Source organism: Thermobia domestica, chromosome 13, assembly GCF_964235325.1.
Source record: "Thermobia domestica chromosome 13, izTheDome1.hap1.1, whole genome shotgun sequence".
Lineage (NCBI taxonomy): Eukaryota > Metazoa > Arthropoda > Insecta > Zygentoma > Lepismatidae > Thermobia > Thermobia domestica.
The window spans coordinates 133370896-133395692 of NC_137466.1; the positions used below are offsets into that span (position 1 = coordinate 133370896).

The 24797-nt window shown below is 34.4% G+C and overlaps 1 protein-coding gene across 1 annotated transcript in view; it reads left to right on the top strand.

Annotated features, from left to right (window-relative positions):
* LOC145668524 (uncharacterized) overlaps positions 1 to 24797 on the top strand; it is a 158520-nt gene that overhangs the window by 124940 nt on the left and 8783 nt on the right. The window contains exons 17-19 of the mRNA XM_081736501.1: positions 836 to 1000; positions 5738 to 5872; positions 16368 to 16469. Coding sequence (XP_081592627.1) covers positions 836 to 1000; positions 5738 to 5872; positions 16368 to 16469 — 402 coding nt within the window. The remainder of the gene's footprint in view (positions 1 to 835; positions 1001 to 5737; positions 5873 to 16367; positions 16470 to 24797) is intronic.

Genomic DNA, 24797 nt, shown 5'->3' on the forward strand with positions numbered 1-24797 from the left:
CAGTTGAGCTACCTGGTTAAAAAAAAAAAAAAACTAGATCTTGGCGACTAATGTAAATATGATATATATAATTTTACTTTTGTTAATTGAAAATAGAGGATATATTGCTTGATAAATAAGAATACTAAAGGACAGTTATCTGAGGATAACTGGGGGTGAAAACAAATTATTAGCTGTAAAAATACATGTTTTCTGCTATTAGCAGACAAAAGCCGAGACTGTGGAAATGATTCCTTGTGCACTTTTTAATTATAATAATTTACGAGAAACCTATAAATGCAACCTCCGTCCATTTAAAACTACTAGGTTATCACTCAATGTTATAATATTGACTCAATATGTGGGTGGTCCGTGGTGCGTAAAGTAAGAAATGAACAAGAGTGACCAAACCATGCCACTATCCTTTCCTTACGGCTGCCGGTTGCCAGTCCTGGACACGGAGGGTCCATAGATGGTGGATAATGGAAAGAGCAAAAACAAAGAAAGGGAAGAGTAAGGGAAAATTTCTCCCAAACCAATGCTGGCAAGGTAATAACTGAAGGACGAGGGTGCTCTGGATATAGTTGGGAGAGTAACAATTTGAAGTGCCTAGGGCGCCGGGAGGTTAAAAACGGCCCTGCCGAAGAGAAATTGTAACTGCGCACAGAAAACAATAGCAAATATTAAAATTCGGAGTAAAATATGAAGCGAATTTGTTCCACTGTGAGTTCCAACTCTTCCCATATCACAGTTTATTTTTCGTTAGAACTACATTGGCAAATTTTAAAATAAGTTTTGTGTAAATATTTTCTTAAACAGTATTATACGTGTGTTGACACTTCTGTTTGGTTTTAAGAAACCGAGGGACACTGCAAGTACAAGTAACTGGCTCGAATGCAGAAGTAGCGATGGAGTTTCTTCCATTTTACCACCCACAAGAAGGAATAGGAAGAGTGGCAGATTCCGACCCGAAAAATCCGTTAATGTGGCAAGACCATTTACAACGGATGATATTTCAGAGGTATTACCTACATACATACTTCAACATCCTGTCATATTTTAACATGATTTTTTTTAAATAGAATATTTGACCTGTAAGTAATTCGGTTGAAAAACATGGTAATTGCCTTAGAGATTGATGAAAATATCACTATGGCTATATCACAAGAGATAAAGATGCGAACTTTACATCCTTTATAATAATTCTTATTATAAAAGGAAACGTATCAGCCGGTGAGTAATGCTATTTCCTAAAAGTTAACAGTCACCTCTCCACTGCCAGCCGACTCTTATTTGAAAATAGATAGTTATGATGCAGAACATGAACGTGCCTTGCTATTTATTATTAAGACAAGTACTCTACTAAATGTAAATAAGTTTGTAAAAACACAATATAATTTAGTTAATTGGTAACTTGTACAAAATACTGTATATAAACTACAAACAGTTGTTACAGTTTACTTTTAAGACAGTACTACATTTAACAAGCTTTACTGTCAACTAACATGAAGCATGTTACAAGTGCGTTTACCTCTACGACAACATTCATTATTAAATGTAAATGAAGACTACAGGGAGAAAAGGAGATAAGTCAGTTTTTTTTAAATAATTTTACATAATTGCCTTATTTTCTACTGACTTACCTACTTCTTCCTCTATAGGCAAACCCTTTAGCATTAAATTTCTTAGTGACTAACCTTCTTACTATGGGATTTAGTCCATGCAACTACACCTTACAGATTATATTATTCTGCTGTTAACTCGTTTTCGACCATTTCTTGACTTATCTCCTTTTTTCCCTGTGGTCTTCAAATAAGATTGTAATTACTATAATATACAGTCCAGATGTATTTATTCATGTTAAGCATAATATAATTTAATATCTAAGCAACATGAATACAATTTATGAACTATAAACAGTTATTACGTTCACCTTTAAGACAATGCTATATTTAACAAGCTATATCTTTAACCAACATGAAGCGTACTATCATTAATATTCACTAAGATCGTAATTACTTATATAAAATTCTCAAGCGTCTATTCGATGTTAAGCATTATATTATTTAATAACTGAGCTACACTAACACAGTATATGGTCTACAGGCAGTTGTTATCTTCGCTTTTAGGACAATGCGATATTTAACAAGCTTTACCGGCAACTCACACGAAGCATACTATCATTAACAGGTAGTAACCACATTTAAATTTGAGCACTAATTTTGTGTAACCGCAATTTAGTGTGTACAAAAAAAAATGAAAGGTTAAATGTTAACAATTAGACCAATTACTAGGCGAGCCAAAGACTTGGAGGAATAATTAGTAATAATAAAATATTTTATTTGTTTAAAGCTGTGAAATCAGTGGTTAAAACTTCATTAGATGTATTGACGTTAATTTTTATGTCAACGTAGGTGACATACAATGAAAGAAACAAAGAAAGATATTATCTTTTTTCCCAATTACGGATAGTTTGGTTAACCCAGTATGGTTTACATAATCAGAAACCATGAGATGGCATATCAAGAATACGTTAGGATAGATATCCAATCATACTTCTTATATGTGTGCGAGGGTGAATGTTGTTTGTTTGTCTTCTACACAAATCTACCGTTGAACTATTTGAATTGAATTTGGAAATAAATTTAACATGTATTTCGAGCCGTGTTATATTCATCTGACTTTCATTAAAATGTGTTTCTTGATGAAGCTTTAATATTTATAGTAAAAGTAGAGTATATTAGAAGCTCCTCAAGTTAGGAAGAAGAAACGCGATATAGAACTTCTTATCAAAAATAATTGGCCGTGTTCTCCACCGCATTTTAATATTTACCTTTTAAGGGGAGAGAAAGCAATTTGCTGGCTGGCATTCATAAAATAGCACAATTAAGGAGATGGTTGAACCATTTAAAATGAACTTTTGAAATAGTTAGCTCTTGGTTTGATCTGGATTTTCATCATTACACTTGAATTGAAATGCGTATTCTAGCGGACAAGGGGAGGGGTTAGGGGAATTACATTTTGTACATAAAGTAACTGCTGTACTGTTTGAAATGAATTTTGAAACATAATAGCAATTGGGAGAGCTGGGTTATTAGATCAGGCATCTCAACTACTACCGTACTATGTAAGAATCAAAATTATGTATAGTTTTACGTTTCTAGATTTGAAAGTACTGTCTAAAATAAGCTTAAATGCTTTTCTGTTGGCATGAATTCATTCGGATTTTACTACATTGCTGTACTATTTTAGACAGTAAAGTACGATTATCATTACACACTAATTTATTCCTCGCCCAATGCTGCTAGTACTATTATTATTAGAGAGTTAAGAAGGAGGTTTCCGTAGTAGTCTTCGAATACTTTTTTCTCTTATGTTATATCTACTAAATCATGGAGTTAAAAATACCAGAACATGCAAATGATTGAAATGATTTAAATTTTGTTTCAAATTGGTGTCTAAATTATTGATGAGTTTATGCGGTTTTCAGTTAACAGTAATGAGAAGAGGTACAGATATGATTATAAACAGCGAGCATGACAATGGAACACTAAATGCGTTACCACCCATTCGATTCAATTATGAACTTCGGAAATTTCAAATTAGCGAGCTTCAAAGTACAACAGGATCATTGACAGAAAATTATGTTGAACAGGTAATATGAATTGCGTTGTCGATATATGTACAGGGTGAACGGTAACTACGTGGACAAACTTGGACGGATGATAGTACATCTAAAAGATGCAACAAAGTCCTAGTGAACATGGAGGAAATTCCGTCCGTTTAGGAGTGACAGAGTGTCGAAAGCGTGGGAACATGAACTTCAGAGGCCAACAGCTTATAAACAATACATCGTAGAGAGTGCGGTCAAAAACGTCACTTAGAAAATCATACCTACTCTATTGAAAAATGCATGTTTGAAAACTCAATTATGCGTGCGCACGGGATTCCCCAATGGAACGGAGGGATTCCCGGACATGCTGCAAAGAAAAGAAGTGTTACATGTTGTTAACCCCGTGCGAACATGTAGCTGTTTTCAAACATGCATTTTTCAATGGATTAGATATGACTTTCTAAGTGACGTTTTTAACCGCACTCTCTACGATGTATTGTTTTTAAGCTGTTGGCCTCTGAAGTTTATGCTCCCACGCTTTCGACGCTCTGTCACTCCTAAATGGACGGAATTTCCCCCATGTTCACTAATAATTTTTTGCTTGTTTTTAGATGTACTATCACCCAAGTTTGTCCACGAAGTTACCGTGCACCCTACATATATATAGTATATTATCGTGTTCTAAAAATGGCGCCCATGGACTACAATGCAATACTCTATAAGTCGAAATAACTGAAATAAGGCGAAAAATATATGTAATTATATACTTTTCGGATCCTCATCTATAGACACGGACTGCACTATGTGGCAACGTCACAGATAAAGAACCATACAGAATACCAATCCAATAGTTATATCGATTCTTTCCAGATGGCAGTTAAAGTCGATAGGCGTTGACACTAGCACCACTTAATAGTGGATGTAACTGCTTGATGGATTCGTAGAGTAATGCTAATGGTTCCAAGTTAATATGCGACGTTGCCACATTGTGAAATTTTGATTTCTCATAGCGGCTGAAGGAGGAGCCGGAGGATATTCCATTATGTAGTATTTTTGCTTTATTTTGACCTGAAGAATAGCGCTCTGTAGTCAATTGTGTGATGTGTAGCCATTACATAGATATTCCCCACTTGCAACTCTGATCTACTGGTAAGCTTTTGTTTAAATCTTAACAAATTTACAATACTCAAAAAACATTTCAGGACATGGGCAATCTCTGTTCTTTCTATTAAAAGAAAGTCATTAGCTCAAGTGTTTCATAGTTTAAAATAATAGATTTGATAATAAGAATAATATATTCCTAACTGATATGTACGACATGTACTCCGAGACTTGTTCTTGGTTCTTGGTTCACATTTAAATGACTTGAAACATGAAATTTAAATAAAGCAAAACTTCTTTTATAGGATTATATATTCTTTGTAATACATAAACACAAAGATATCTAACAATTTAAAGACGTTATATAGAGTCCAACAATTGTTCAAGTAGTGAGGGAGCTTCAAAATTCTAAGTGCATTTTAACCGGAACACAATATATAAATTTGAAAATGTACATACATTATTATATGTACCCATACCATAATAGATTATGTGAAATTCTTGATCCCATCTGATTATGTTAACATTCATATTTAAGAGATTATCTTGGGTACACAAAACATCACCTTTTTATTTCATGGTACGCCACTGTTGCTTCACTTTTGATAAACCATTTTAAGTAATAATAGAAAAGAATGTTACAAAAGAAGGGCCAACTGATGAACCGAACTAGCTCGATTAGAGTAATATTTGATGAATAAAAGTGCTCTTAGAATGCCATGGAAGAATTCATAAAGCATAAACCTTTTTCTCAAAGCTACTCGTCTTGAAATACTAGTGTGAAACTTTCCAATACAGACCTCCTACCGTAAGATCATGACGAATTAGATGTATCACCATTAATATTTAAACATTTTTTCGTATTATTGTAGTATTTCTGCTGCATGATATTCTACGACTTGTAGAAAAACACATATTACAAGACTAGTAGCTTTCAGAAATAGGACACTGGTTTCTTAAACTTGTAGCTTGGTAATATGTTTCATTTATTGAAGAATTTGTTTATTTCATACTAGTAATATAATTTGCCAATTTGGTTTACAGCAACCAATTCAGGTTTCAAATGCAAGTACAATGGAGCTCAAGGATAATCAGAGTGCAATGCATATCACGCCAAATTTCATACAAAGCAATCAGGCTGCAGGGACAGTGGAGCCGATAAGATACCAGATTAAAGAGGTATTGTTTATTATTTTCATATGATATCCCAGAAACACAGTAATGCTTAAATAATTTTACTGTTTAAAAACCTTTCTGTAAAAAAGTTGGTAAATCAAATGATTGAATACAATCCAAATGTAAAATTTCAGGATTGTGAATCAGGACAGTTTGCCGACAATTAGGAATTTAAACATTAATTTCTGTACAAAACCACTGATTTTAAACTTGATTTGAATCCAAAGAATTTACATCAGAGAAAAAGAAAATTGTACACTCCGCATCAAAAAAACTTGCGATAGCTAACGCCGTGCAGTTAGGCCATCCAATATACACCTTATCCCATAATTGTGTCATGTAAAGAGACCCCCTCTCTCCTCCTTTCATCTCTCCCATACTAAAATTAGCTAACAACATGAGCGCAATTCTAATTCCAAACTACACAACTATTAGTTTCGATAAAGTGAAATCACAAAACCGAAGCGAAACAAGATTCATAGGTTGATGTTGGGAGAAACTGAAACACACACAATGAATAATTGAAACCAACGAATGTCTACTACACAGAGATTCAGAAATGAGGCAAAGAAAGAGAGAGAAGAGAAGAGAAGAAGAAAAAGAAACCAGGGAGAACAGATAAAGCTGTGGAATTCAAACATAGTAAGAAAAGAACCTAACATTATAAAGTTCCGTTCCCAGAAATCCAACAGTAATATAGAAATAACGTTTGTTTTTACATATTTTTTCAGAACTCTTCGAATATATAGAGGATTCTTTAAACATTCATTATGTCACTTTCATAATGGATAGCATACTCAATTTTAAGTAGAACTGTAGATTTCCGAGACACATCTAGGATAATGTCAAAACTTTAACACACATGCTTTGTTTCCACGTGGTTCGATTGCAAATTCGGTAGTGTTCATTGGACTTATTGATCCAAAATACATTCTAATATACACAGTAGTCATATCCTACATTTCAGACTACTAATGCAAACCGAAAAAAAAAAAAAACGGAAAGAAAAGAGAAAGAAAGAAAGAAAGAGAAAATTGAAGTGTTATTTACTGCTAATTTCTATCAGAAATAAACTATATAAAAAGTCCAAACTGTATCGTAATGAAAAGTTACAAATGATCTAAGGGAAAAGTTTATGCTCCTCATAGATGTAGCATATTTCAAATTTCAATGTGAATAAAACATTGAATTATAGGATGGGAACAAATTTTGTATCGAACTAGTATAAATAAAATTTTGTTTTCAAATAACCAAAGAGGTTACCATTTCAGTTTGGCGGTGCAACTTAGGGGCCGGAGAGAGGGAGATATATATGTAAAAAATGAAAATGAAAGTGACTGTCTTTGTGACTTCGTCATGAACCACCCGACCGATCTCGATTAAATTTTCAACATAGATGAGGTTCGGGCCTAACATGGTATTTATCTATTTACTTTGATGATATAACTTAGGGTTGAGGGGAGGGAGGAGTTAAAAGAATAAGTAAAACTTGATAACTCATGAAACAAAATCAATCACTATCAAATTTTTAACATAGGTGAGGTTCGGGCCTGAGATGATTTTTATCATTTCACTTTCACGGGAGAACTTGGGGAGGGGAATGGGAAAGGAAGATATATATATGAAAATAAATACAACTTAATGACTCTTGAACCACCAAACCAATCTCGATCAAATTTTCAACCTAGATGAAGTTCGAACCTGAGATAGTTTCCGTCATATCACTTTGACGGTGTAACTTAAGAGATGGGGAGGGAGAAGCAACATTTTAAAAAGAACTAAAAATGACCGGTGTTAGCGGCGAATCTATAAATTTTTCGAGTAACTGAGATTAACAGTGGCACATCTAATGATGTTTAAATCCAAATTCAGCCCCTCAACTTGGAGGAGGGGGAGACATATAAAATGATCGAAATAACAATATCAGTGTCGAATTCATAGTTTTCCGGCTCACTGAGATCAACAATGACATTTCAGATGTCGTGCCTCACAACATAGGGTGGGGAGAGGATATATAAAACTATTCGAAAATGACCGATATCAAAGAGCGCTTTAGTAATACAAAACAGTGACTGGGTAACGGAATATATTACTATTTTTTCTCAATTTAACCCAATGAAGCGGGTAATTGATGCTAATAATAATAATAATAATAATAATAATAATAATAATAATAATAATAATAGACTACTATACTGTGAATGTGAACGTTTATTATTATCATTATTATTATTATTATTATTATTATTATTATTATTATTATTATTATTATTATTATTATTATTATTATTCACGTACTTTTGAACTTGCACGACGAAATTACTACAAAATATTTTTACTTCTGTAATTTTTCCTGGATTGTATGATTTTCCTTTATTAGTGGGCACTAATTTCTCTCTAGGCCGTCCAATAAATTGATTTCGTTGTGCACTTTGGTTCGTTCCAAACATGAGGGCTAAAGTAAATAAAATTTGGCTTCTTTTTTCAGGTGGCATGATAGTGTAGGGGTAACGTAATGGTCTTATGAATAATACAGGTATCTAACATAGGTTCAAATCCTGTTCACGCCAAAATTAAATTTTTACAAAGTCATTGTGAAGAGTCGGCTTATCATACTGGACAAGCAATAAAAGAATGTGTGGAAGCAAACCACCTGTATCATGGTAGAAAAGATTTACGAATGTTAGTTAGGAAAGGACAAGGGAATTACCAGGACATTCCAAAGACATCATTGATCTCCAGTATACACTTTTCGTATTATCGTTTTCAGAAAGAAACACTACACTATTTGTTAAACAAAGTTTGGCTAAAGCAATCGGTGGTGTAGTAGTAACGTGCCAGACTTCCAAATGGAAAATTTTGGTTCGATTCCCCAGCAGGGAGCATGATTTTTTCGCATAAAATAATAGCTGCAAACAGAGATTCATCTTCTGATGGAGAAATTACAAAGCATCACTTGCTATAGTTCGAGTAAACAGTGTGTGCGTTCTACATCATAAACTGCAATGATAAGTATGTTTCATATATTCGTCCCCCTCTCTCTCTTTCTTGACGTTTCCCTATCCTGTCTTTGCATCTTTCACTTCTCCCTCTCTCTCCCTCTCACACACACGCACTTCATTTTACAAAGTTAAAACGGAGCAAGAGCCCGATATACCTGGTCTGGAGAATCTAATTAACTGGAAACTTCGGCGTTGTGTTTTTCGTGCTCTGGAGATAACATCTCCAGTCCTGGTCATCTCTGACATAAATACTGTTTAAACGCAAGGGAATAAGTAAAATCTCTTTTTTATCCTCTGGGTTACCGAGTCTGAGTCAAATTACCGGATCACTATGAATTTGAATCCAAGACCAAGTAGTGGTCTATAACCCAACCAAGATCATCCGACTGACACGATGATCCGTTTGAGCTCTTAGCGTGTCCATTCTATCTGTGCTAATTACGTTACATCCGGAAGAGATGAAATCAATGCTGGATGTTCGGAACAGATAAATCTTCGGAAGAGACTTTGAAAATGGTAACCTCCTTGGTTATTTGAAAACAAAATTTTATTTATACTAGTTCGACACAAAATTTGTTCCCATCCTATAATTTAATGTTTTATTCACATTGAAATTTGAAATATGCTACATCTATGAGGAGCATAAACTTTTCCCTTAGATCATTTGTAACTTTTCATTACGATACAGTTTGGACTTTTTATATAGTTTATTTCTGATAGAAATTAGCAGTAAATAACACTTCAATTTTCTCTTTCTTTCTTTCTTTCTCTTTTCTTTTCGTTTTTTTTTGTTCGGTTTGCATTAGTAGTCTGAAATGTAGGATATGACTACTGTGTATATTAGAATGTATTTTGAATCAATAAATCCAATGAACACTACCGAATTTGCAATCGAACCCGCGGAAACAAAGCATGAGTGTTAAAGTTTTGACATTATCCTAGATGTGTCTCGGAGATCTACAGTTCTACTTGAAATTGAGTATGCTATCCATTATGAAAGTGACATAATGAATGTTTAAAGCATCCTCTATATATTCGAAGAGTTCTGAAAAAATATGTAAAAACAAACGTTATTTCTATATTACTGTTGGATTTCTGGGAACGGAACTATATAATGTTAGGTTCTTTTCTTACTATGTTTGAATTCCACAGCTTTATCTGTTCTCCCTTTTCTTTTCTTCTTCTTTCCTCTTCTCTCTTTCTCTCTCTCTGCCTCTTTTCTGAATCTCTGTGTAATAGACATTCGTTGGTTTCAATTTTTCATTGTGTGTGTTTCAATTTCTCCCAACATCAACCTAAAAATCTTGTTTTGCCTCGGTTTTGTGATTTCACTTTATCGAAACTAATAGTCGTGTAGTTTGGAATTAGAATTGCGCTCATGTTGTTAGCTAATTTTAGTATGGGAGAGAAGAAAGGAGGAGAGAGGGGGGTCTCTTTACCTGACACGATTATGGGATAAGGTGTATATTGGGTGGCCTAACTACACGGCGTTAGCTGTCGCAATTTTTTTGATGCGGAGTCTACAAGTATGATTTAAGATGTAGTTTTGGTAAAAAGAAATTAAGAAATAGAAAAATAGTACTATAATATCGAATTAGTTGCCACTGTAAGTGCACAAATTTGATTAATGTATTTTTGCGCCAGATTTAATATCGTGGTCGAGAAGGGTGAGGAGTATGGCTTGCCGTATCTAACCAACAACAGTAAAGAAAAGATAGCTTCAGATTTTTTTTTTCAAAATCGAAAAGACGTATAATATTTGTCAGTGTAATGAGACTAATAAAATCTCGGATTTGAAAATTTACGAAAGCTTTGGTAAAGTGGTTGTGGGTGGTTAGCAGAGTGGCTATGTTTTTTTCTTATATGGTTAGCACTAGCAGAATATGTAATGCAGTGATTTAAAATCTTATATTCCCTAAAATATAGAAAATAAAGAAAGGGTTTCTTGTTTATTCTTTGTTATTATACCTACTTCTATTAAAGTAACTCTTCAGGGGGATCCTTTGCATTTTCAAAACACTTCTCTCAAGGAGAGGGGTATTTTCTACGGTCTTTTGTAAGAGCTAGAATATTACTTCACGAATCTTATTTCGAAGTTCATTAAAATTTTGAGGGCTACCGCAATACTTTTATTCCTTGGCCTAGTCTCATAGAAATAATCACAGCAGATGAGGCCTACATTTCATGCTGGCCATTCTGTGAGTCCTTGACGACTATCTATCGTTCTGAAAAATGTAACTTAACCGAATTCTAACAGAATAATTAAAATTCAGGGAAGCAATGTCCTCAATATTTTCAAGTAACGTTCAACGTTCATGGTATCTTGTAGTAGATAGAGCGAAGAATATGAGATGATATTATATTATATTTAATTGATACCTAATAATCTCTATGCAAGGGCGCCAAAATTTTTAGTAACTTATTTCTTGTTTCCATTCGTGAGATTGAAACATTATCTGAGTCTCCTTTTAATCTCTTACCTGGTTTCTTTTACTATTATTATAGTTACTTTCCTTTATTTATTTTGTATTTTGCTATTTGCTCTTTCAGATTTTCCGCCACTTATGATTGCATTTTTGACTTTCATAATATTTTATTGTCATTATCACTTTTTACTTCGTATTTGACCAAGGTCCTTTTCTCTACTCTAGATTTCATGTTCTGGATCATTGTTTTACATCGGCTATTCTCTTATGAGGTACATGTGACGGTTATTTGCCTTTTCGTAAAAGGGACAAATAACCTCAGAACTTATGTCCCGTTAGAACCCATATCAACTAATTAAACTGGTACTTTTGATTTTACTGTATCCTTTTGACCGTTTCTAGTGGATTTTTATCTGCCGAATTGTGTTTGAAATGTCAATTAACGTACTACCAGTATGAAACACAAATTCATCTTCCTAAATTTTATTGTCAAATAGACCAGTATCCTATTCCTAACTGTAGTATCACTTCTCAAGGTTCTACGCGCGTGTCACAAATTTCATGAAATAATTCTTGGACATAACAAGACTTCATTGTTGATTTATAAATCTTCATGAAGAACAACACGCGTAGCATGGAGTGTGAAACCTTTTATTATTATTATTATTATTATTATTATTATTATTATTATTATTATTATTGTTATTATTATTATTATTATTATTATTATTATTATTATTATTATTATTATTATTATTATTATTATTATTATTATTATTATTATTATTATTATTATTGCCGACGCCTTTCTTTTTATTAGAGCAGGATGCTGAAGATGTTTAGTTCTTTTTATGTCCGCTACAGTACTTGTATTCAATAACGTTCTGTCAATAGTTTTAGGTTACTTTTTCATACAGAAGAAGAGCATCTCTATCAAGTTGATGCTTTATCACATTCATCATTATGATTGTTTCTGTTTTGTGGAAGATTATGAGACACAAAATTGTCTTAAGTGGTAGCTAGAACTCAGGGTAGGTGTTGTCGTATGATGCACCACTTCATCGGTACGCTTTGCATCTACTTCATACCTCATACACTGCAGTAATTTCAGCAATTCCCTCAATGGTCCGTTCAAAAGCCATCTCTTATACTGAAACAAACAATATAATACAAGGTAAACATATAGAACATGAAATAAATAAAATAGTATAAATAATTGCATATATGTTATAGTAAAACAACGTAACTTTCCTTGTTATGTTCACATAAATTGACGAGATATATATTGTTGAAAAAATGTAATTACTTCCCACCTACCATATAGAAATTAGGTGAAAGCTTTGCCTTGCATAACAATTTCACATATTTATTAGAAATTAATATGAGGAAGGATAAGAATGAAAAGCGACGAACTTCATTGAATATATTTCGGCAGAATATAAATCTGCTAAGCACAATAAGATGTTATTAAGAACGTAAAGAAATCAAGAGAATACAGAATCTACGAAGAATGAAACGTAATGGAGTATTACACCAGTTGTTGGGTAATACCATGCATCTAGCAAACTCGTAAAAGAGCGATGGCTTTCAAACTGAAAAATTTAAGTTCGAAAGGCCTCATATGATTCATATTCATCATATGACTGTTTCTGTACCTGTGGAAGATTATGTAACAAAGAAAATTGTCCTAAGTGGTGGCTACAACGCAGAGTAGTTGTTGCCGTATGATGCACCACTTGATTAAATACACATTATTATCATCTCCGAACTCCTGGCATAGCTACAGCCGTGTGAAGGCAGATCATTGGGTAGCTACTATATGTTGGAGGAGGATATTATGTGGATCGTGATATTATGTGGGTAATTGTGTATAACATAATACACATCCAATGTCGTTGTTATTCTTCAAATGAAGTAGATCAAATAATGTTAAAAACTTGAGATTCAGTGCTAGCGCATGGGTTCTGGAAGACTGGTAATGCTAGAAACCATTTTTTACACCTGGGTAGCACGTTCATTTGCTTACGATAAATATACTATCATACACATATATTCTGTTTGTTCTACCATCATGCACATCTGAGCTAATATAAAGTCATGCAGTTCTTCAGGAATTTTTACTTCACTCTGTACACATCAACATATCAGATAAATTCTTTTAACAGGAAATCCTATCAAACAATGATGATAAGTAATATTATTGATTTCGTGCACGTGGTTCTGAATTCGATTCCCACTGTGGATATTTCTTCGGATAGAAATCTTAATACTGAATCAATCTCACTTTAAGCACTATATAATGTCCCCTATAGCGTCCATTTGGAAAGTGATAGACTCTATTGCGAAATCCTTATTAAAACATACATCGTGTTTAATGAAAATCGGATAATATTAAGAAAGCTAATTTAAGCATGATTTTTTCACGATAATGTGAATTCATCTTTTCATGCTTTGACTAATACACCAGGGGCAAGTCTCAAATCTTCTTTCACAAAAAAATGAATAAATTTTACCAAACTTATTGTGGAACATATTTTGAAATTCGAAAAGAGGAAATTTACCTTCGATCTTGAACGATTTAGACTTTATGCATTACCCTATTTAGAGACAATTAGATAATTGGGAAGCCTCAAACACAATGTGTGTTCTCCGTATATCAACATCAAACAACTCTTACTTAAGTTTCATGAAAATCGGATGATTTCTCTGAAAGATACAATTGGATTCTTTTTCTGCAAGATGGGATAAATTCAACCCATTTTATAGATCGATTGTCAATTCAAGCAGTGGTGTTGTAAAGAATTGAAATCAAAGTTTATGGAAGTTATTGTGGAAATATATTTTCTTGTTATTTTTATAAGGAAACTGAAATTGAGAGTGAGTTTACCCTTTTAATTCCCTTATTCTTCACGATTCCAACTCCAAGTAGGGAAAACACCAAAGAAAATAGGTACGTTATTACGTGAAAGTCGAATAGTTTTTATAAAAGTCACACTGAAAATTTGGGTCGTTATGCTATCATATATGTGTGCAAATCTACAATATGTGGCGGATTTTATCCCCTTATTCTTGATGGTGAATATTTGAACCTCACAAAATGAGCTTTTTTTCCCTAAATTTGCAAGAAGCCAAGTGCTAAGTTTTTTGAAAATAGAATAAATTTTATTTAAGTTATCGTAGAACAGACAAAGAAACGAGGAGACAGAACGATACACCAGTTGAGTCGATTGGTGGAAGGCTGCTTACGTCTGCTTCAATTAATATGATTGTCTATCACTTTTAAGCTATCGAAATATTAGTGCTGTGCACTCTACAAGCGGTAGAGTTTTTTACGTGGAAGGTTTCGAAAACCTCACCCATAACCAATTTCAATTCCGATCGAAAGGAATAATTCGTATCACTCCAATAAAACACATACCAAAATTTTGAAAATAAGATTTTTTTTTAGAAAGTTACCTTTTAAATCAATAATTTTTTAAAAGAAAATAGTACGCTTTTAGGGTAAAACTAAGCAAGATGGGGAACTTAAGTTATGATTATAAAAAAAACAATGCTTCATACAAATAGGGTCATTTTTTAGAAAAACTAATAAAACAGTGTTTCTTTGGTAAGATGATGAGATGGATTTGCCACCGTATATCTGATTATTAAATCCCAAATAACAGAAGTAATCTCAAATTAAACAAACGCCATATTTAAAAATGAGTTTTCATATTGTCGTGAACATATAGTATTTCTTTAATTAAAGGAGGAGGACAAATTCACACCACATTCTTAATGTATTTTAACCTCAAATTGGAGGGTTGGTTGGTAAGATATGGGGGAAATACACATAATATTAGGCTAAAATAGAGTAAATTTTAAATCATTCTGGAATATATTTTATTAAATTATGGGCTAAATAACATCTTGATTCTTGACAATTTCAACCTCAAGTAATATTGGTAATGAAGTCTCGAAGAAATTGTACATTATATCAAATCAAAATAAAAAAAAATTAAATTTACCGCGTAACACATTTTTCTTTAATTAGCGATAAATAATTAAGATGTTCACCGATTTCAACCCACAGATTAAGAAATCTCAAAAACATACACGATGTTGGATCATAATCGATTAATGATTACAAAAGTTGACATGAAAGTAATATACAATTATTGTCACATTATACACATTAGAAAGCTTAGGTCGAATTACCTCCTTATTTCTTGGTAATTCGTGTCTAATATCTACGAACAATATCAACCTTAGGCAATAGAGATAATAGGAAGCTCGTAAGCAAGCATTTACGATATAACTTCATTTTCAAAAGTAACTTATAGTGTAAATGATTTTCTTATCTCATATGTGAAAATTTGCAGCTTTCAGCTGATTTTTACTCCCTTTTACTTCTTATCCTTTTCGAATCAAAAGTAGCAAACAATATATTCCTTTACTAATCCAAAAGGAAGGTACATTATGTTCTGTGAAAATCGGACACACTTTACGAAAATTATCGCGTATCTACCATTTGATTCGTGGTAAAATTTAAAGCGTCAGCAGTAGAAAAAATTCTGTTAACCATCTTCTACGAGCAAGAGATTGCCAACAGTACAACTAATTATTGAATATTGCAATGTGTGTGTGAGTGCTATTGAGCTCAAACATTTAGAAATACTTTTTAATGTTGTTTATTGATAACGCGTTGAGTGTCAAAAATTGTTACTGTGTGTTAGTTTCTCTGAGCAGTGAAACATCTTTAGAGTCCAGAATTGTCGCCCTGTGATTTTCGTTTATTCCTGCTCTTCCGCTCATTTAAAGAAATACCTTAGTGCAGAAAAGTTTGAATTGGTTAGCTAGATCAGGACCTTTGTGTAGATTAGTGCCTATGATATCTGATGCCTATGATCTAGTGGGAGCCCTGAGTCGTGTGTATGATGATCTTCCAGCAGGATGCACTTCAGTTACTATAACAACGAATCACACCAAGTATTTCTAAGTAATAATTTTAAGTTATCGTCAGAGATTTTCGCTAGCTTTATACTTGAGCAATCTGTATAGAAATAATCAAAATGGTTTGCTTGCTTTTAGGATCCTGGACAAAGGAGACAGGAATGTTACTATGTCCAGAATGCAATGCCAACTAATGAGGTAGCAGAACCATCACAGCAGTTTCAGTACCACGTTAACCAGGTATTTTAAATATTTTCAAATACAAGTTGAACTAACATTCTCTTATATGTGTACTTTTTAATTTCAGACAATTTTCCTAAAAGAAAAATGAATTGGTTTACTTTTATGTTAGAAGAAAACAGGAAGATTCTAGTTTTTTATTATTTAATATAAATATAAAATGAAACACATGAATTCAAAATAATGTGTTAATATATGTGAACTAGATCATTGAATATAATTTCTTATACAAATCGTTACTAATATAAACTTCTAAGATCAGGAAGGAAATAGATAGATGTTTCTTTCTAAAGGTACTAATGTTTCAGCAATTCAACAATTAACTTTAGAAAGGCAAAGTTAACTAAAATGTGCAATCACCAAAAGTATCTCCGTAACTTGTCTCTCTTACACTCGGTTATTCCCGTTCTACAATTATTTTCAGTAACATTCAACGGCAGGGTCACGAACACAGATACATTGAGGACATTTAATATTTCAAAGGGATACCGAAACCGACCGGGAATCGAAACCGACACTCCGTTCAGTGAATTATCTGGTGTATGGGGTTCCTGGTTCGTTCCCAAAACAAGTAAGCTTGAGATAGACAACATTGTGCTCGATCTCGGAACACCCCCCGTAAATGTGTCTGAAACGTGTCCCATAGTTTTGGAGCTATGGACCTTTTAAAGTTCATTTTTTCATGTTTTCGGCAGTCTATAACTCCGAAAGGAAGCATTTTTGCACTCAGGATGCTCTATACTTTTTGTTTTGTGTTGGTGTCAGAAATCACCTCCCGACACCAAATCGTGTTTCCTAAGCTTCTGGAATAATAATTCTAAATCCTGCAAGTGTTTTGGAAAATTATACGAACTAGTGACAAGGTCATCGGCAAAATTTGTATTCCTATCTGGTAGTCCTTCCAAAATCATTCTCGCGGCTAAAGACAAGCTATGACTCGACCTGCAATGGCCCATTGTTCATCTCAAAAATTCATATGATTTTCTATTATGATTGAGCTCGAAAGTCATATATTTACGTCTCTTAGGATGCAACAAAATTTGGAAGTAGGAATTCGAAAGATCGGCCGTTGTTATGAAAGTTTTTCCCTTTATGGAGTTTAGAACGTCTTCTGTTGATTGAAATGGCATTGATAAATACTTGGTGTAACTGTTACACTTCTGCAGATTGAGAACTATCCGAAACTCCTTCATATTAGGTTTCTTGAGCACAAGAAGTGGAGAAGAGAATTTATTATTGTCAGTAGGCTTGAGTATGTTTGCCTTGATAAGGTCTTGAATCTCTTTATCTACCTGACTTCTGATATTTAAGGGGACAGGTGGGGAGCGGTCGTGGAATACGGCAGACTTAGAAATTCTAATTTTATGAACGTATCCCTTAAAATATCCGATACCATCAGGGGCATATGTAAAAACGTCTCCATACTTAATAACAAATCATAGACTGCCTGTTTTTGCTTTCTGTCCAGGTTGGGGTTAACGTCAAAGAGCTTTTTATTGAAAAGTGCTTTTGTGTATTTTAGACGTTCTTACGTTTCTTCTTTTGTGTTAAATTAATATGCTTTTTCAAAAAAATCTGGTTCTTCTAGGGTGTTGAAAGAAATTTCGTACCCTTCCTCAAAAGCCGCCACTGGCGTATTCCTTTTTATAGTTACGCTTTTGCCATTTGGATTTGAAATTAAAAATATCATTTTGCTTGTTTCTATCTTTTGATCGAGGGCATTTAACCTATACTTCTCGCGTAATCCAGAAAGCAGTGATACATATGCATATTCTCTGTCAGCTATTTTTTTTCTTTCCTGCTTCTTGTATATATGTATGCGATCTTGGAGGCAAAGTTGAGTTTAGTTGAATTTCAGTTTTAGCGTCCCTTTCAACAGCGAGGCTATGTGAGACGTGGACCTACTGATTAACGTGGAATCCGAGCCACATGAGCTCCCGCCGGGAATCGAATCCGGGTCTCCCGCGCCACGGGCGCTTACGCTAACCGCTTAGCCACGGAGGAGCTCTGGAGGCAAAGTTATTTGCTTAGTCACGTATAAACAATTGTTGTCTGTCTGCGATACTATCTGAGTCGTTAGAGCTGATAATGTATTCTCTGTGCTTTGAACTGGTAATTGCGGTTTCCTCGGTCGTTTAAAAAATGAGATTGTATTCTTGTTTAAATAGATAGTGGAATGTGAACGTTGGAGAAAGTCGATTCCTATAATTAGTGGCATTGTCTTGTCAATTACTCTAAAGTAATGAGTGAATGTTGTTTGACCTATTTTAAATTTTATTAATGCTATTTGGTTCAAATGAATGTTATTTGGTTCAAATGAACGGCCTGAGCTGGCCAGAGGGAAACCGTATTTCCTGTATCAATTATCGCATTCTGAAGGCCTAATTTAGTTTTAATTGTTAAATTCGACCTGTTATTTTCGTCCTCTAATGCAATGTTTTCCCGTCTTTCCGCCAATTGTCGTGATTGTTCTTTTATTGCAGGAATTTCGTAATTTTCGCCAGTTTGTCTTAGGTTTCCTCGTTCCGTGTGGCGGTGACTGTCGGCTCCCCTTGTCAAGAGACTGCCTTATGCGTTTTGTTTTGTAGCAAACAGATGCACCATGCCCCTGCTTCCGGCGTATTGCGCACACCAAAATTTGATCTTCCGTGAGAGGAGTTTTTTGATTGTTCTTACAGTTACTCTTGTTATTTCTCCTTCTGTTTCCCTGGTTCCTATTTTTCGGTTGACTTCTGTAATTCGCCTGGGCTATCACCAGCGACAATTCTGCCATTTTATTGGCCAAGGTAGAGAGGTCACTTTGTGGAGGATTTTGCTCTTGGTGGGGAACGGTCTTAGGTTTTTGACTTGAGGTTTGAAATTCTTGAGGGTTGGGTTGAGGGATTCTCATGGAAGGATTACTTTTATGTTGATATACAGGTATATAGATGTTCATTGGTTGTGTAACAGGTTACATCTGCACAGGATAGGTATGATGATATAACTGTTGTCCGGGATATATTGACGATGGTTCGGTTGGTAAACCATAGGATATATTCTGCGGGTTAGGTATATTATTCTGGCCGTATAACATATGTAATTTTTGTGATAGCAATGCGTGTTCTCTTTCCCAGTGTGTTTAATTTATTCTGTAGCGCTTCTACCGTTGCAAACCTTTTAAATGCAATCTTATTAAGGAATCCTTCTGTAAACCCAAAGATGAATGGTGGATCTTTTGTTCTTCATTCGCTTCCGGTAATAGCTGCCTTATTGCTCGAAGTTTACGTAAAAAGTAAGAGTCTATTGGCTCGTCCATTCCTTGTTGTACCTCGAACAATTCCTGTTCTGCTTTGTACTACGGGACGTTTGACCTACATAAAGCTATTAACTTAGATTTTAGATTGTCATATGTCATCGTATCAAATTGATTTTGATTTTTAAGCTGTAATACGAGATCTAGTGCCGTGTCTGGTAAATATATTAGTAGAATTTTCTTTTTCTTAGCCGATTACCACTGCATTGCTGCCATATGGTCGCATAGCATTAAAAACCTGTCCGGATCCTCGTGCACGTGTCCCGCATACTTCGCTAAATGTGGCATATCAAAGGATAAATTAGATGCACCCTCTGTCATATTCGTATTATTCTCTCCTGATCTGTACGTCCGTTTACCTGACCTAGTTTCCGGCGTAAATCGTACTCAGGAAAGGTAAGAAGAGAGGGAGGAAGGGATTTATTGTGTCAAATTTAGCTGAATTATGATACTAACCTCGTCAGTGTTTAGATAAAAGTTAAGAAAAAGAGCGCCCCGTACAACACTCTGGTGCCTGCACCATGTAATGTTTTGGTAGAGTGAAATGATAGACCGGGTGTCTTTTCCCCTTCACCAAGTTTTATTACAAAATATATTTATTACAAGTGTTTTATTACAAGTGTCTCTAATTCAATGTCTCTTCCTCAATGACCAAGTGAAGGAATACTAAATGTTTTGCCGGGTGCCCCTTCCACTCATGGCAGTTTCCTGAACACTTTGGCAGGTTGTAGGTTAGATTCGGATTATAAGATTAAGATGGAATCTTTAGTCCAGTGCGACATAGGGTAGGGAAGAGGTGCTTCTAGTCCACAGCGACATAGCAAGGTATAGATTAGGTGATCAGTTGGTCGACTTATGCTGGGTCCCTCGGTGGTTATCCTTTTATTTGTAGTCCTCGGGTCCTTCCGTGAGGTCCGTCTGCTTTCGGTGGTCCTCGGTGTCCTTCGTGTCGGCTTCTTGTCTGCTAGGTTGTTTATAATCAATAGCAGGTGTGGAGTTGACACGTGCGTCTGTTGTGATGTGGGGATCCTTGCAGTATATATATATAGGGTGGCCCATTTTGATCTTTCCACGAAAATATCTCGAAAACTTCTCAACATAAATGAACTGACAAAAACTTAAATAGTAAATCCCATGGAGCACATCGAATAGTATTTTCGTGGTGCCCTCCAGAGCCACCCTTGAAGAGGGCCCATGGCCCAACTTTAAAATGTAATGGAAACATGAGGCAAGTGATATTTCGTTCGGTAGATCTTTAAAAACTACAAAGCTTTGGGGCAAAAAATTTCATATCGGTCACTGTATTCAAAATGGCGGCCAAGACATGGTGCCTATATCAAATAAAATATCCAGTACCATTAGTGAGAAAATGCTTGGATATAAATGAACAGAACAAAAAGTGAAACAGGAAAATGGTATGAGGTACGTCGAATGATGATGTTAATGTGACTCCAGGGCCGCAGGAGTGGCCGTTCTTTAAACACTAAACAATGTTGTGGCAAAACATTTTTCATGTGGATCACCGTTTTAAAATTCGCCGCCAGGACATGATTCCTGTATCAGATAAAACGTCCAGTACCACTAATATGAAAACGATTGGAGATAAATGAACAGAATAAAACTCGTATGGGAAATCACAGAGGGTATTTATTATTCCATGCCTCGCGAACGATGCAACAGAAAAGTGACTAAATGCAAAGGAGGAAATCTAATTCCTAGAAAATTATCACTGCAACCTCCCTCCTCTGAAGTGGGAAGGAATGGTGAAATTGCAATTGACAACCTTAGTTTTTGAAAATTGAATCTATGCAACAAAGTTATCTGAAATGTGTTGTATAAGAGATAGATGTCTCTGTAATGAGTAAAAGTAGGTAAAATTCGTCTTAAATGGTACCCTCCTTTTTTATTGCATGCAATGATTTCATGCAAAAATCAATTAACTGAAATGCAAAACAAAATTGTCGAACATTGCAGTTTTTGCAATGTGAACGAGACATCACTCGCCCCTTATTTCCATTTAAAATTTTGAATTTAGCTCTGCTTCCAGGGGGATAGGGCGATGTGCACCATGACCTTTCCTATTTGAGTTTTTCTTCGGACTGGATGTTTTATCTGATACAGGAACCATGTCTTGGCGGCCATTTTGAATACTGTGAACGATATGAAAATTTTTTACCTCAGCGCTTTTTAGTTTTTAAAGATTATCGAACGAGGTATCACTTGCATCATGTTTCCATTTAAAATTTTTAATTTGGGCCCTGGGCTCCTATGAATGATGGCCCTGGAAGGCACCGCGACAATCCCATTCGATGTGCTCCATGGTCTTTCCTATTTGAATTTTAGTTTAGTTTATTTATGTCTAACGGTTTCGATGTTAGTGATACTTGACTTTTATCTGATACAAGCACCATGTCTTGGCGGCCATTTTGAATACTGTGACCGATATGAAAAATCTTTTGGCACTACACTTTTTAGTTTTTAAAGATCTATCGAACTAGGTATCACTCGCCCCATGTTTCCATTTAAAATTTGAAAGTTGTATCCTGGGGCCATATATATATATATATATATATATATATATATATATATATATATATATATATATATATATATATTCAAACGATTTTATTCCTTATCAATGTTGCCGTAATCAGTATATACAGGATGAATCTGTAATATTGGTTGCAAGTAAAGAGCAAACAGTCTTCCCAAATAAGTTATTATACGATTTTGAAATATGTTTTACACTATTCAAAATGTTTAAAATTTTAGTATCTTTAATTCTGTAATACACCCTTCAACACGGAAAAAATCTTCATCACACCTTAATATACATACTTTTTCAGGAACTTTTAAAGAAACAGTAAATAATTTTGGCCAGGTTTTTGGTACAAATATTCCTCTGTGCGTCTTTTAGTAGTAACACATGCAAATTTTAACAGCGATAGAAAAACAGCAAAACAGCAAAAAATAAGGAACCAGACATGAACAATTTTACGCACAGAACCCACTTTGCATTAAGTCCGCTGGGAAAACTACAAAAGATTACATTCCTTGAACAGTGCACAATTTACAGTTTACAGAATATCAAAATATAATTATCCACTAATACACCTTATTGTGATAAGCCTCGCAACAGCATTCTCAAACCTTCGCCGAGATTACAGACAAAAGATCTCCTCCAGTTCCTTACCAGCGGGTAGTGTTCCCAAAACTGATGCAACGTTCCCTCTTTGTACTGCCATACTGATGCGTTGCAGTAGAAACGAGGTTGCTCTAGCGTCTCCTGACTAGAGATGCAAGGGCTCGGAAAAAACCGGCTTTTTTGGAAAAAAAAACTCGGTTTTTTCTGCTTTGCTTTTTTGCTTCGGAAATTTTAGGCTTTTTTCAAAATACTGCTTTAAATTGATAAAACAGACTTTGTATCGCTTCTCTATAACACAAAAAATCATTTAATTAGTGGTTGATGCTGATAATAATATAAAACATCGAAAATAAACTATGAATTTCGAAATATATTTCAAACAATTTTTCTTCAACATATTTACATTATGAATTCCACAGGATTAACCAATGTATATAATAAGAATTTTTTAACCTCCTATATACAAAAGTAAGCAGAGTTGGCAAGAACCGTGGTTGTTTTTGAATATGCCAAAAACCCGTTTTTGGGGGGATGTTTAAACCAGGCTTTTTGGTTTAAACCAGGCTTTTTTGACTTAGATTTTTTGCTTTATGTATTTATATTACATATTCACAGAAACAGCCTAAGTTTGTTTCGCCTTGATGTTATTATGCAACAGCGGGGCTATGCCGGAAGAACTCCCATAAGCTTAAAGAGGTGCGGTCAGTAAATTTCTTAAGTTGAGAATCTCCTGCCCTAGCCATTGGGAAAATCCCGTCATTACTTGAAATGTAAGACAATAACGGGAAAATCCTGTTATTGCTTTGCATGTAAAATTTAAAGGTCAACGTACCATAATCAGTACGCTAAAACTGAGGTATTAAATTACAAATTTAGTACCGGTACGTAGATATCATTGAAAGTCCAATCCAAGCTAATGTTGGAAGCTACGTAGGCAATCGATAAATTTTGCCAATTTCTATCAATATATTTAAGCAATATTAGCTTCTTTATAAAACAACACGCATTTAGGCATGTAGAAATATACAATTTGGTTTGTTTCGTATATTTAGGCTTAACATCCTTACGAAATACCGAGGTTATCAAGAAGACTTTCGCTTAAACTGACATCCGAACCGCTACTTGGGTTACGCATGAAAGAAGGATTGTGGTTCGACCGAGAATTGAACATGGGACACCTTGATTAAAAGGTGAAAGGGAAATAAAACTATTGCAGGTGGTTTGATATCTGGAAACGTTACCATGAAGTTCACACGATTCGCATTTTTCATTCTTTTTATTTTTGTGGTTTAAACCAGTTATTAAAAAAAAAGTTGGTGTAAATCAGCCAACCCTAAAAGTAAACACTTCTTTTTAAAGAATACACAAATAACTAGCAAAATAGTATGTAGTATTTTTACTTCAAAATATTCCATACCCTCTTTTTGAAACAAAATAAAATTAAAATAAAACATAAGAGAAATACTTAGATTTATATGATACACTTAAAGGCTGCACATCTAGAGCTTTTGGTTTTGTATATTCTTGAAATTCTACAGTTAAGTTTTATAGAACCACCATCACAGTTTACCCAATCCTCAAGTTTTCTGAATTTTTAACAAAAGGGATTCAACATATCATTACGGAACTCCCCCCCCCCAAAAAAAAGACTACGGAATATATTTAAGTTAAGCTAAATACAACTGCACAACAAACATGACTGAGTGATTAGCTTTTGCGCTTCTATCGGGAAGTCCGAGATTCAACCAGCATTCGACCATTCTGACAAAGCTTTTCTTCATTCCATCTGTGAATGTAGAAATAGTGCGTGTACTGTGAGTTGGGCGACTTCCTTTTTTATTGTTTTTAAATCGTTATTATTACTAATTACCAGCAGTGACGGTTTTGCGAA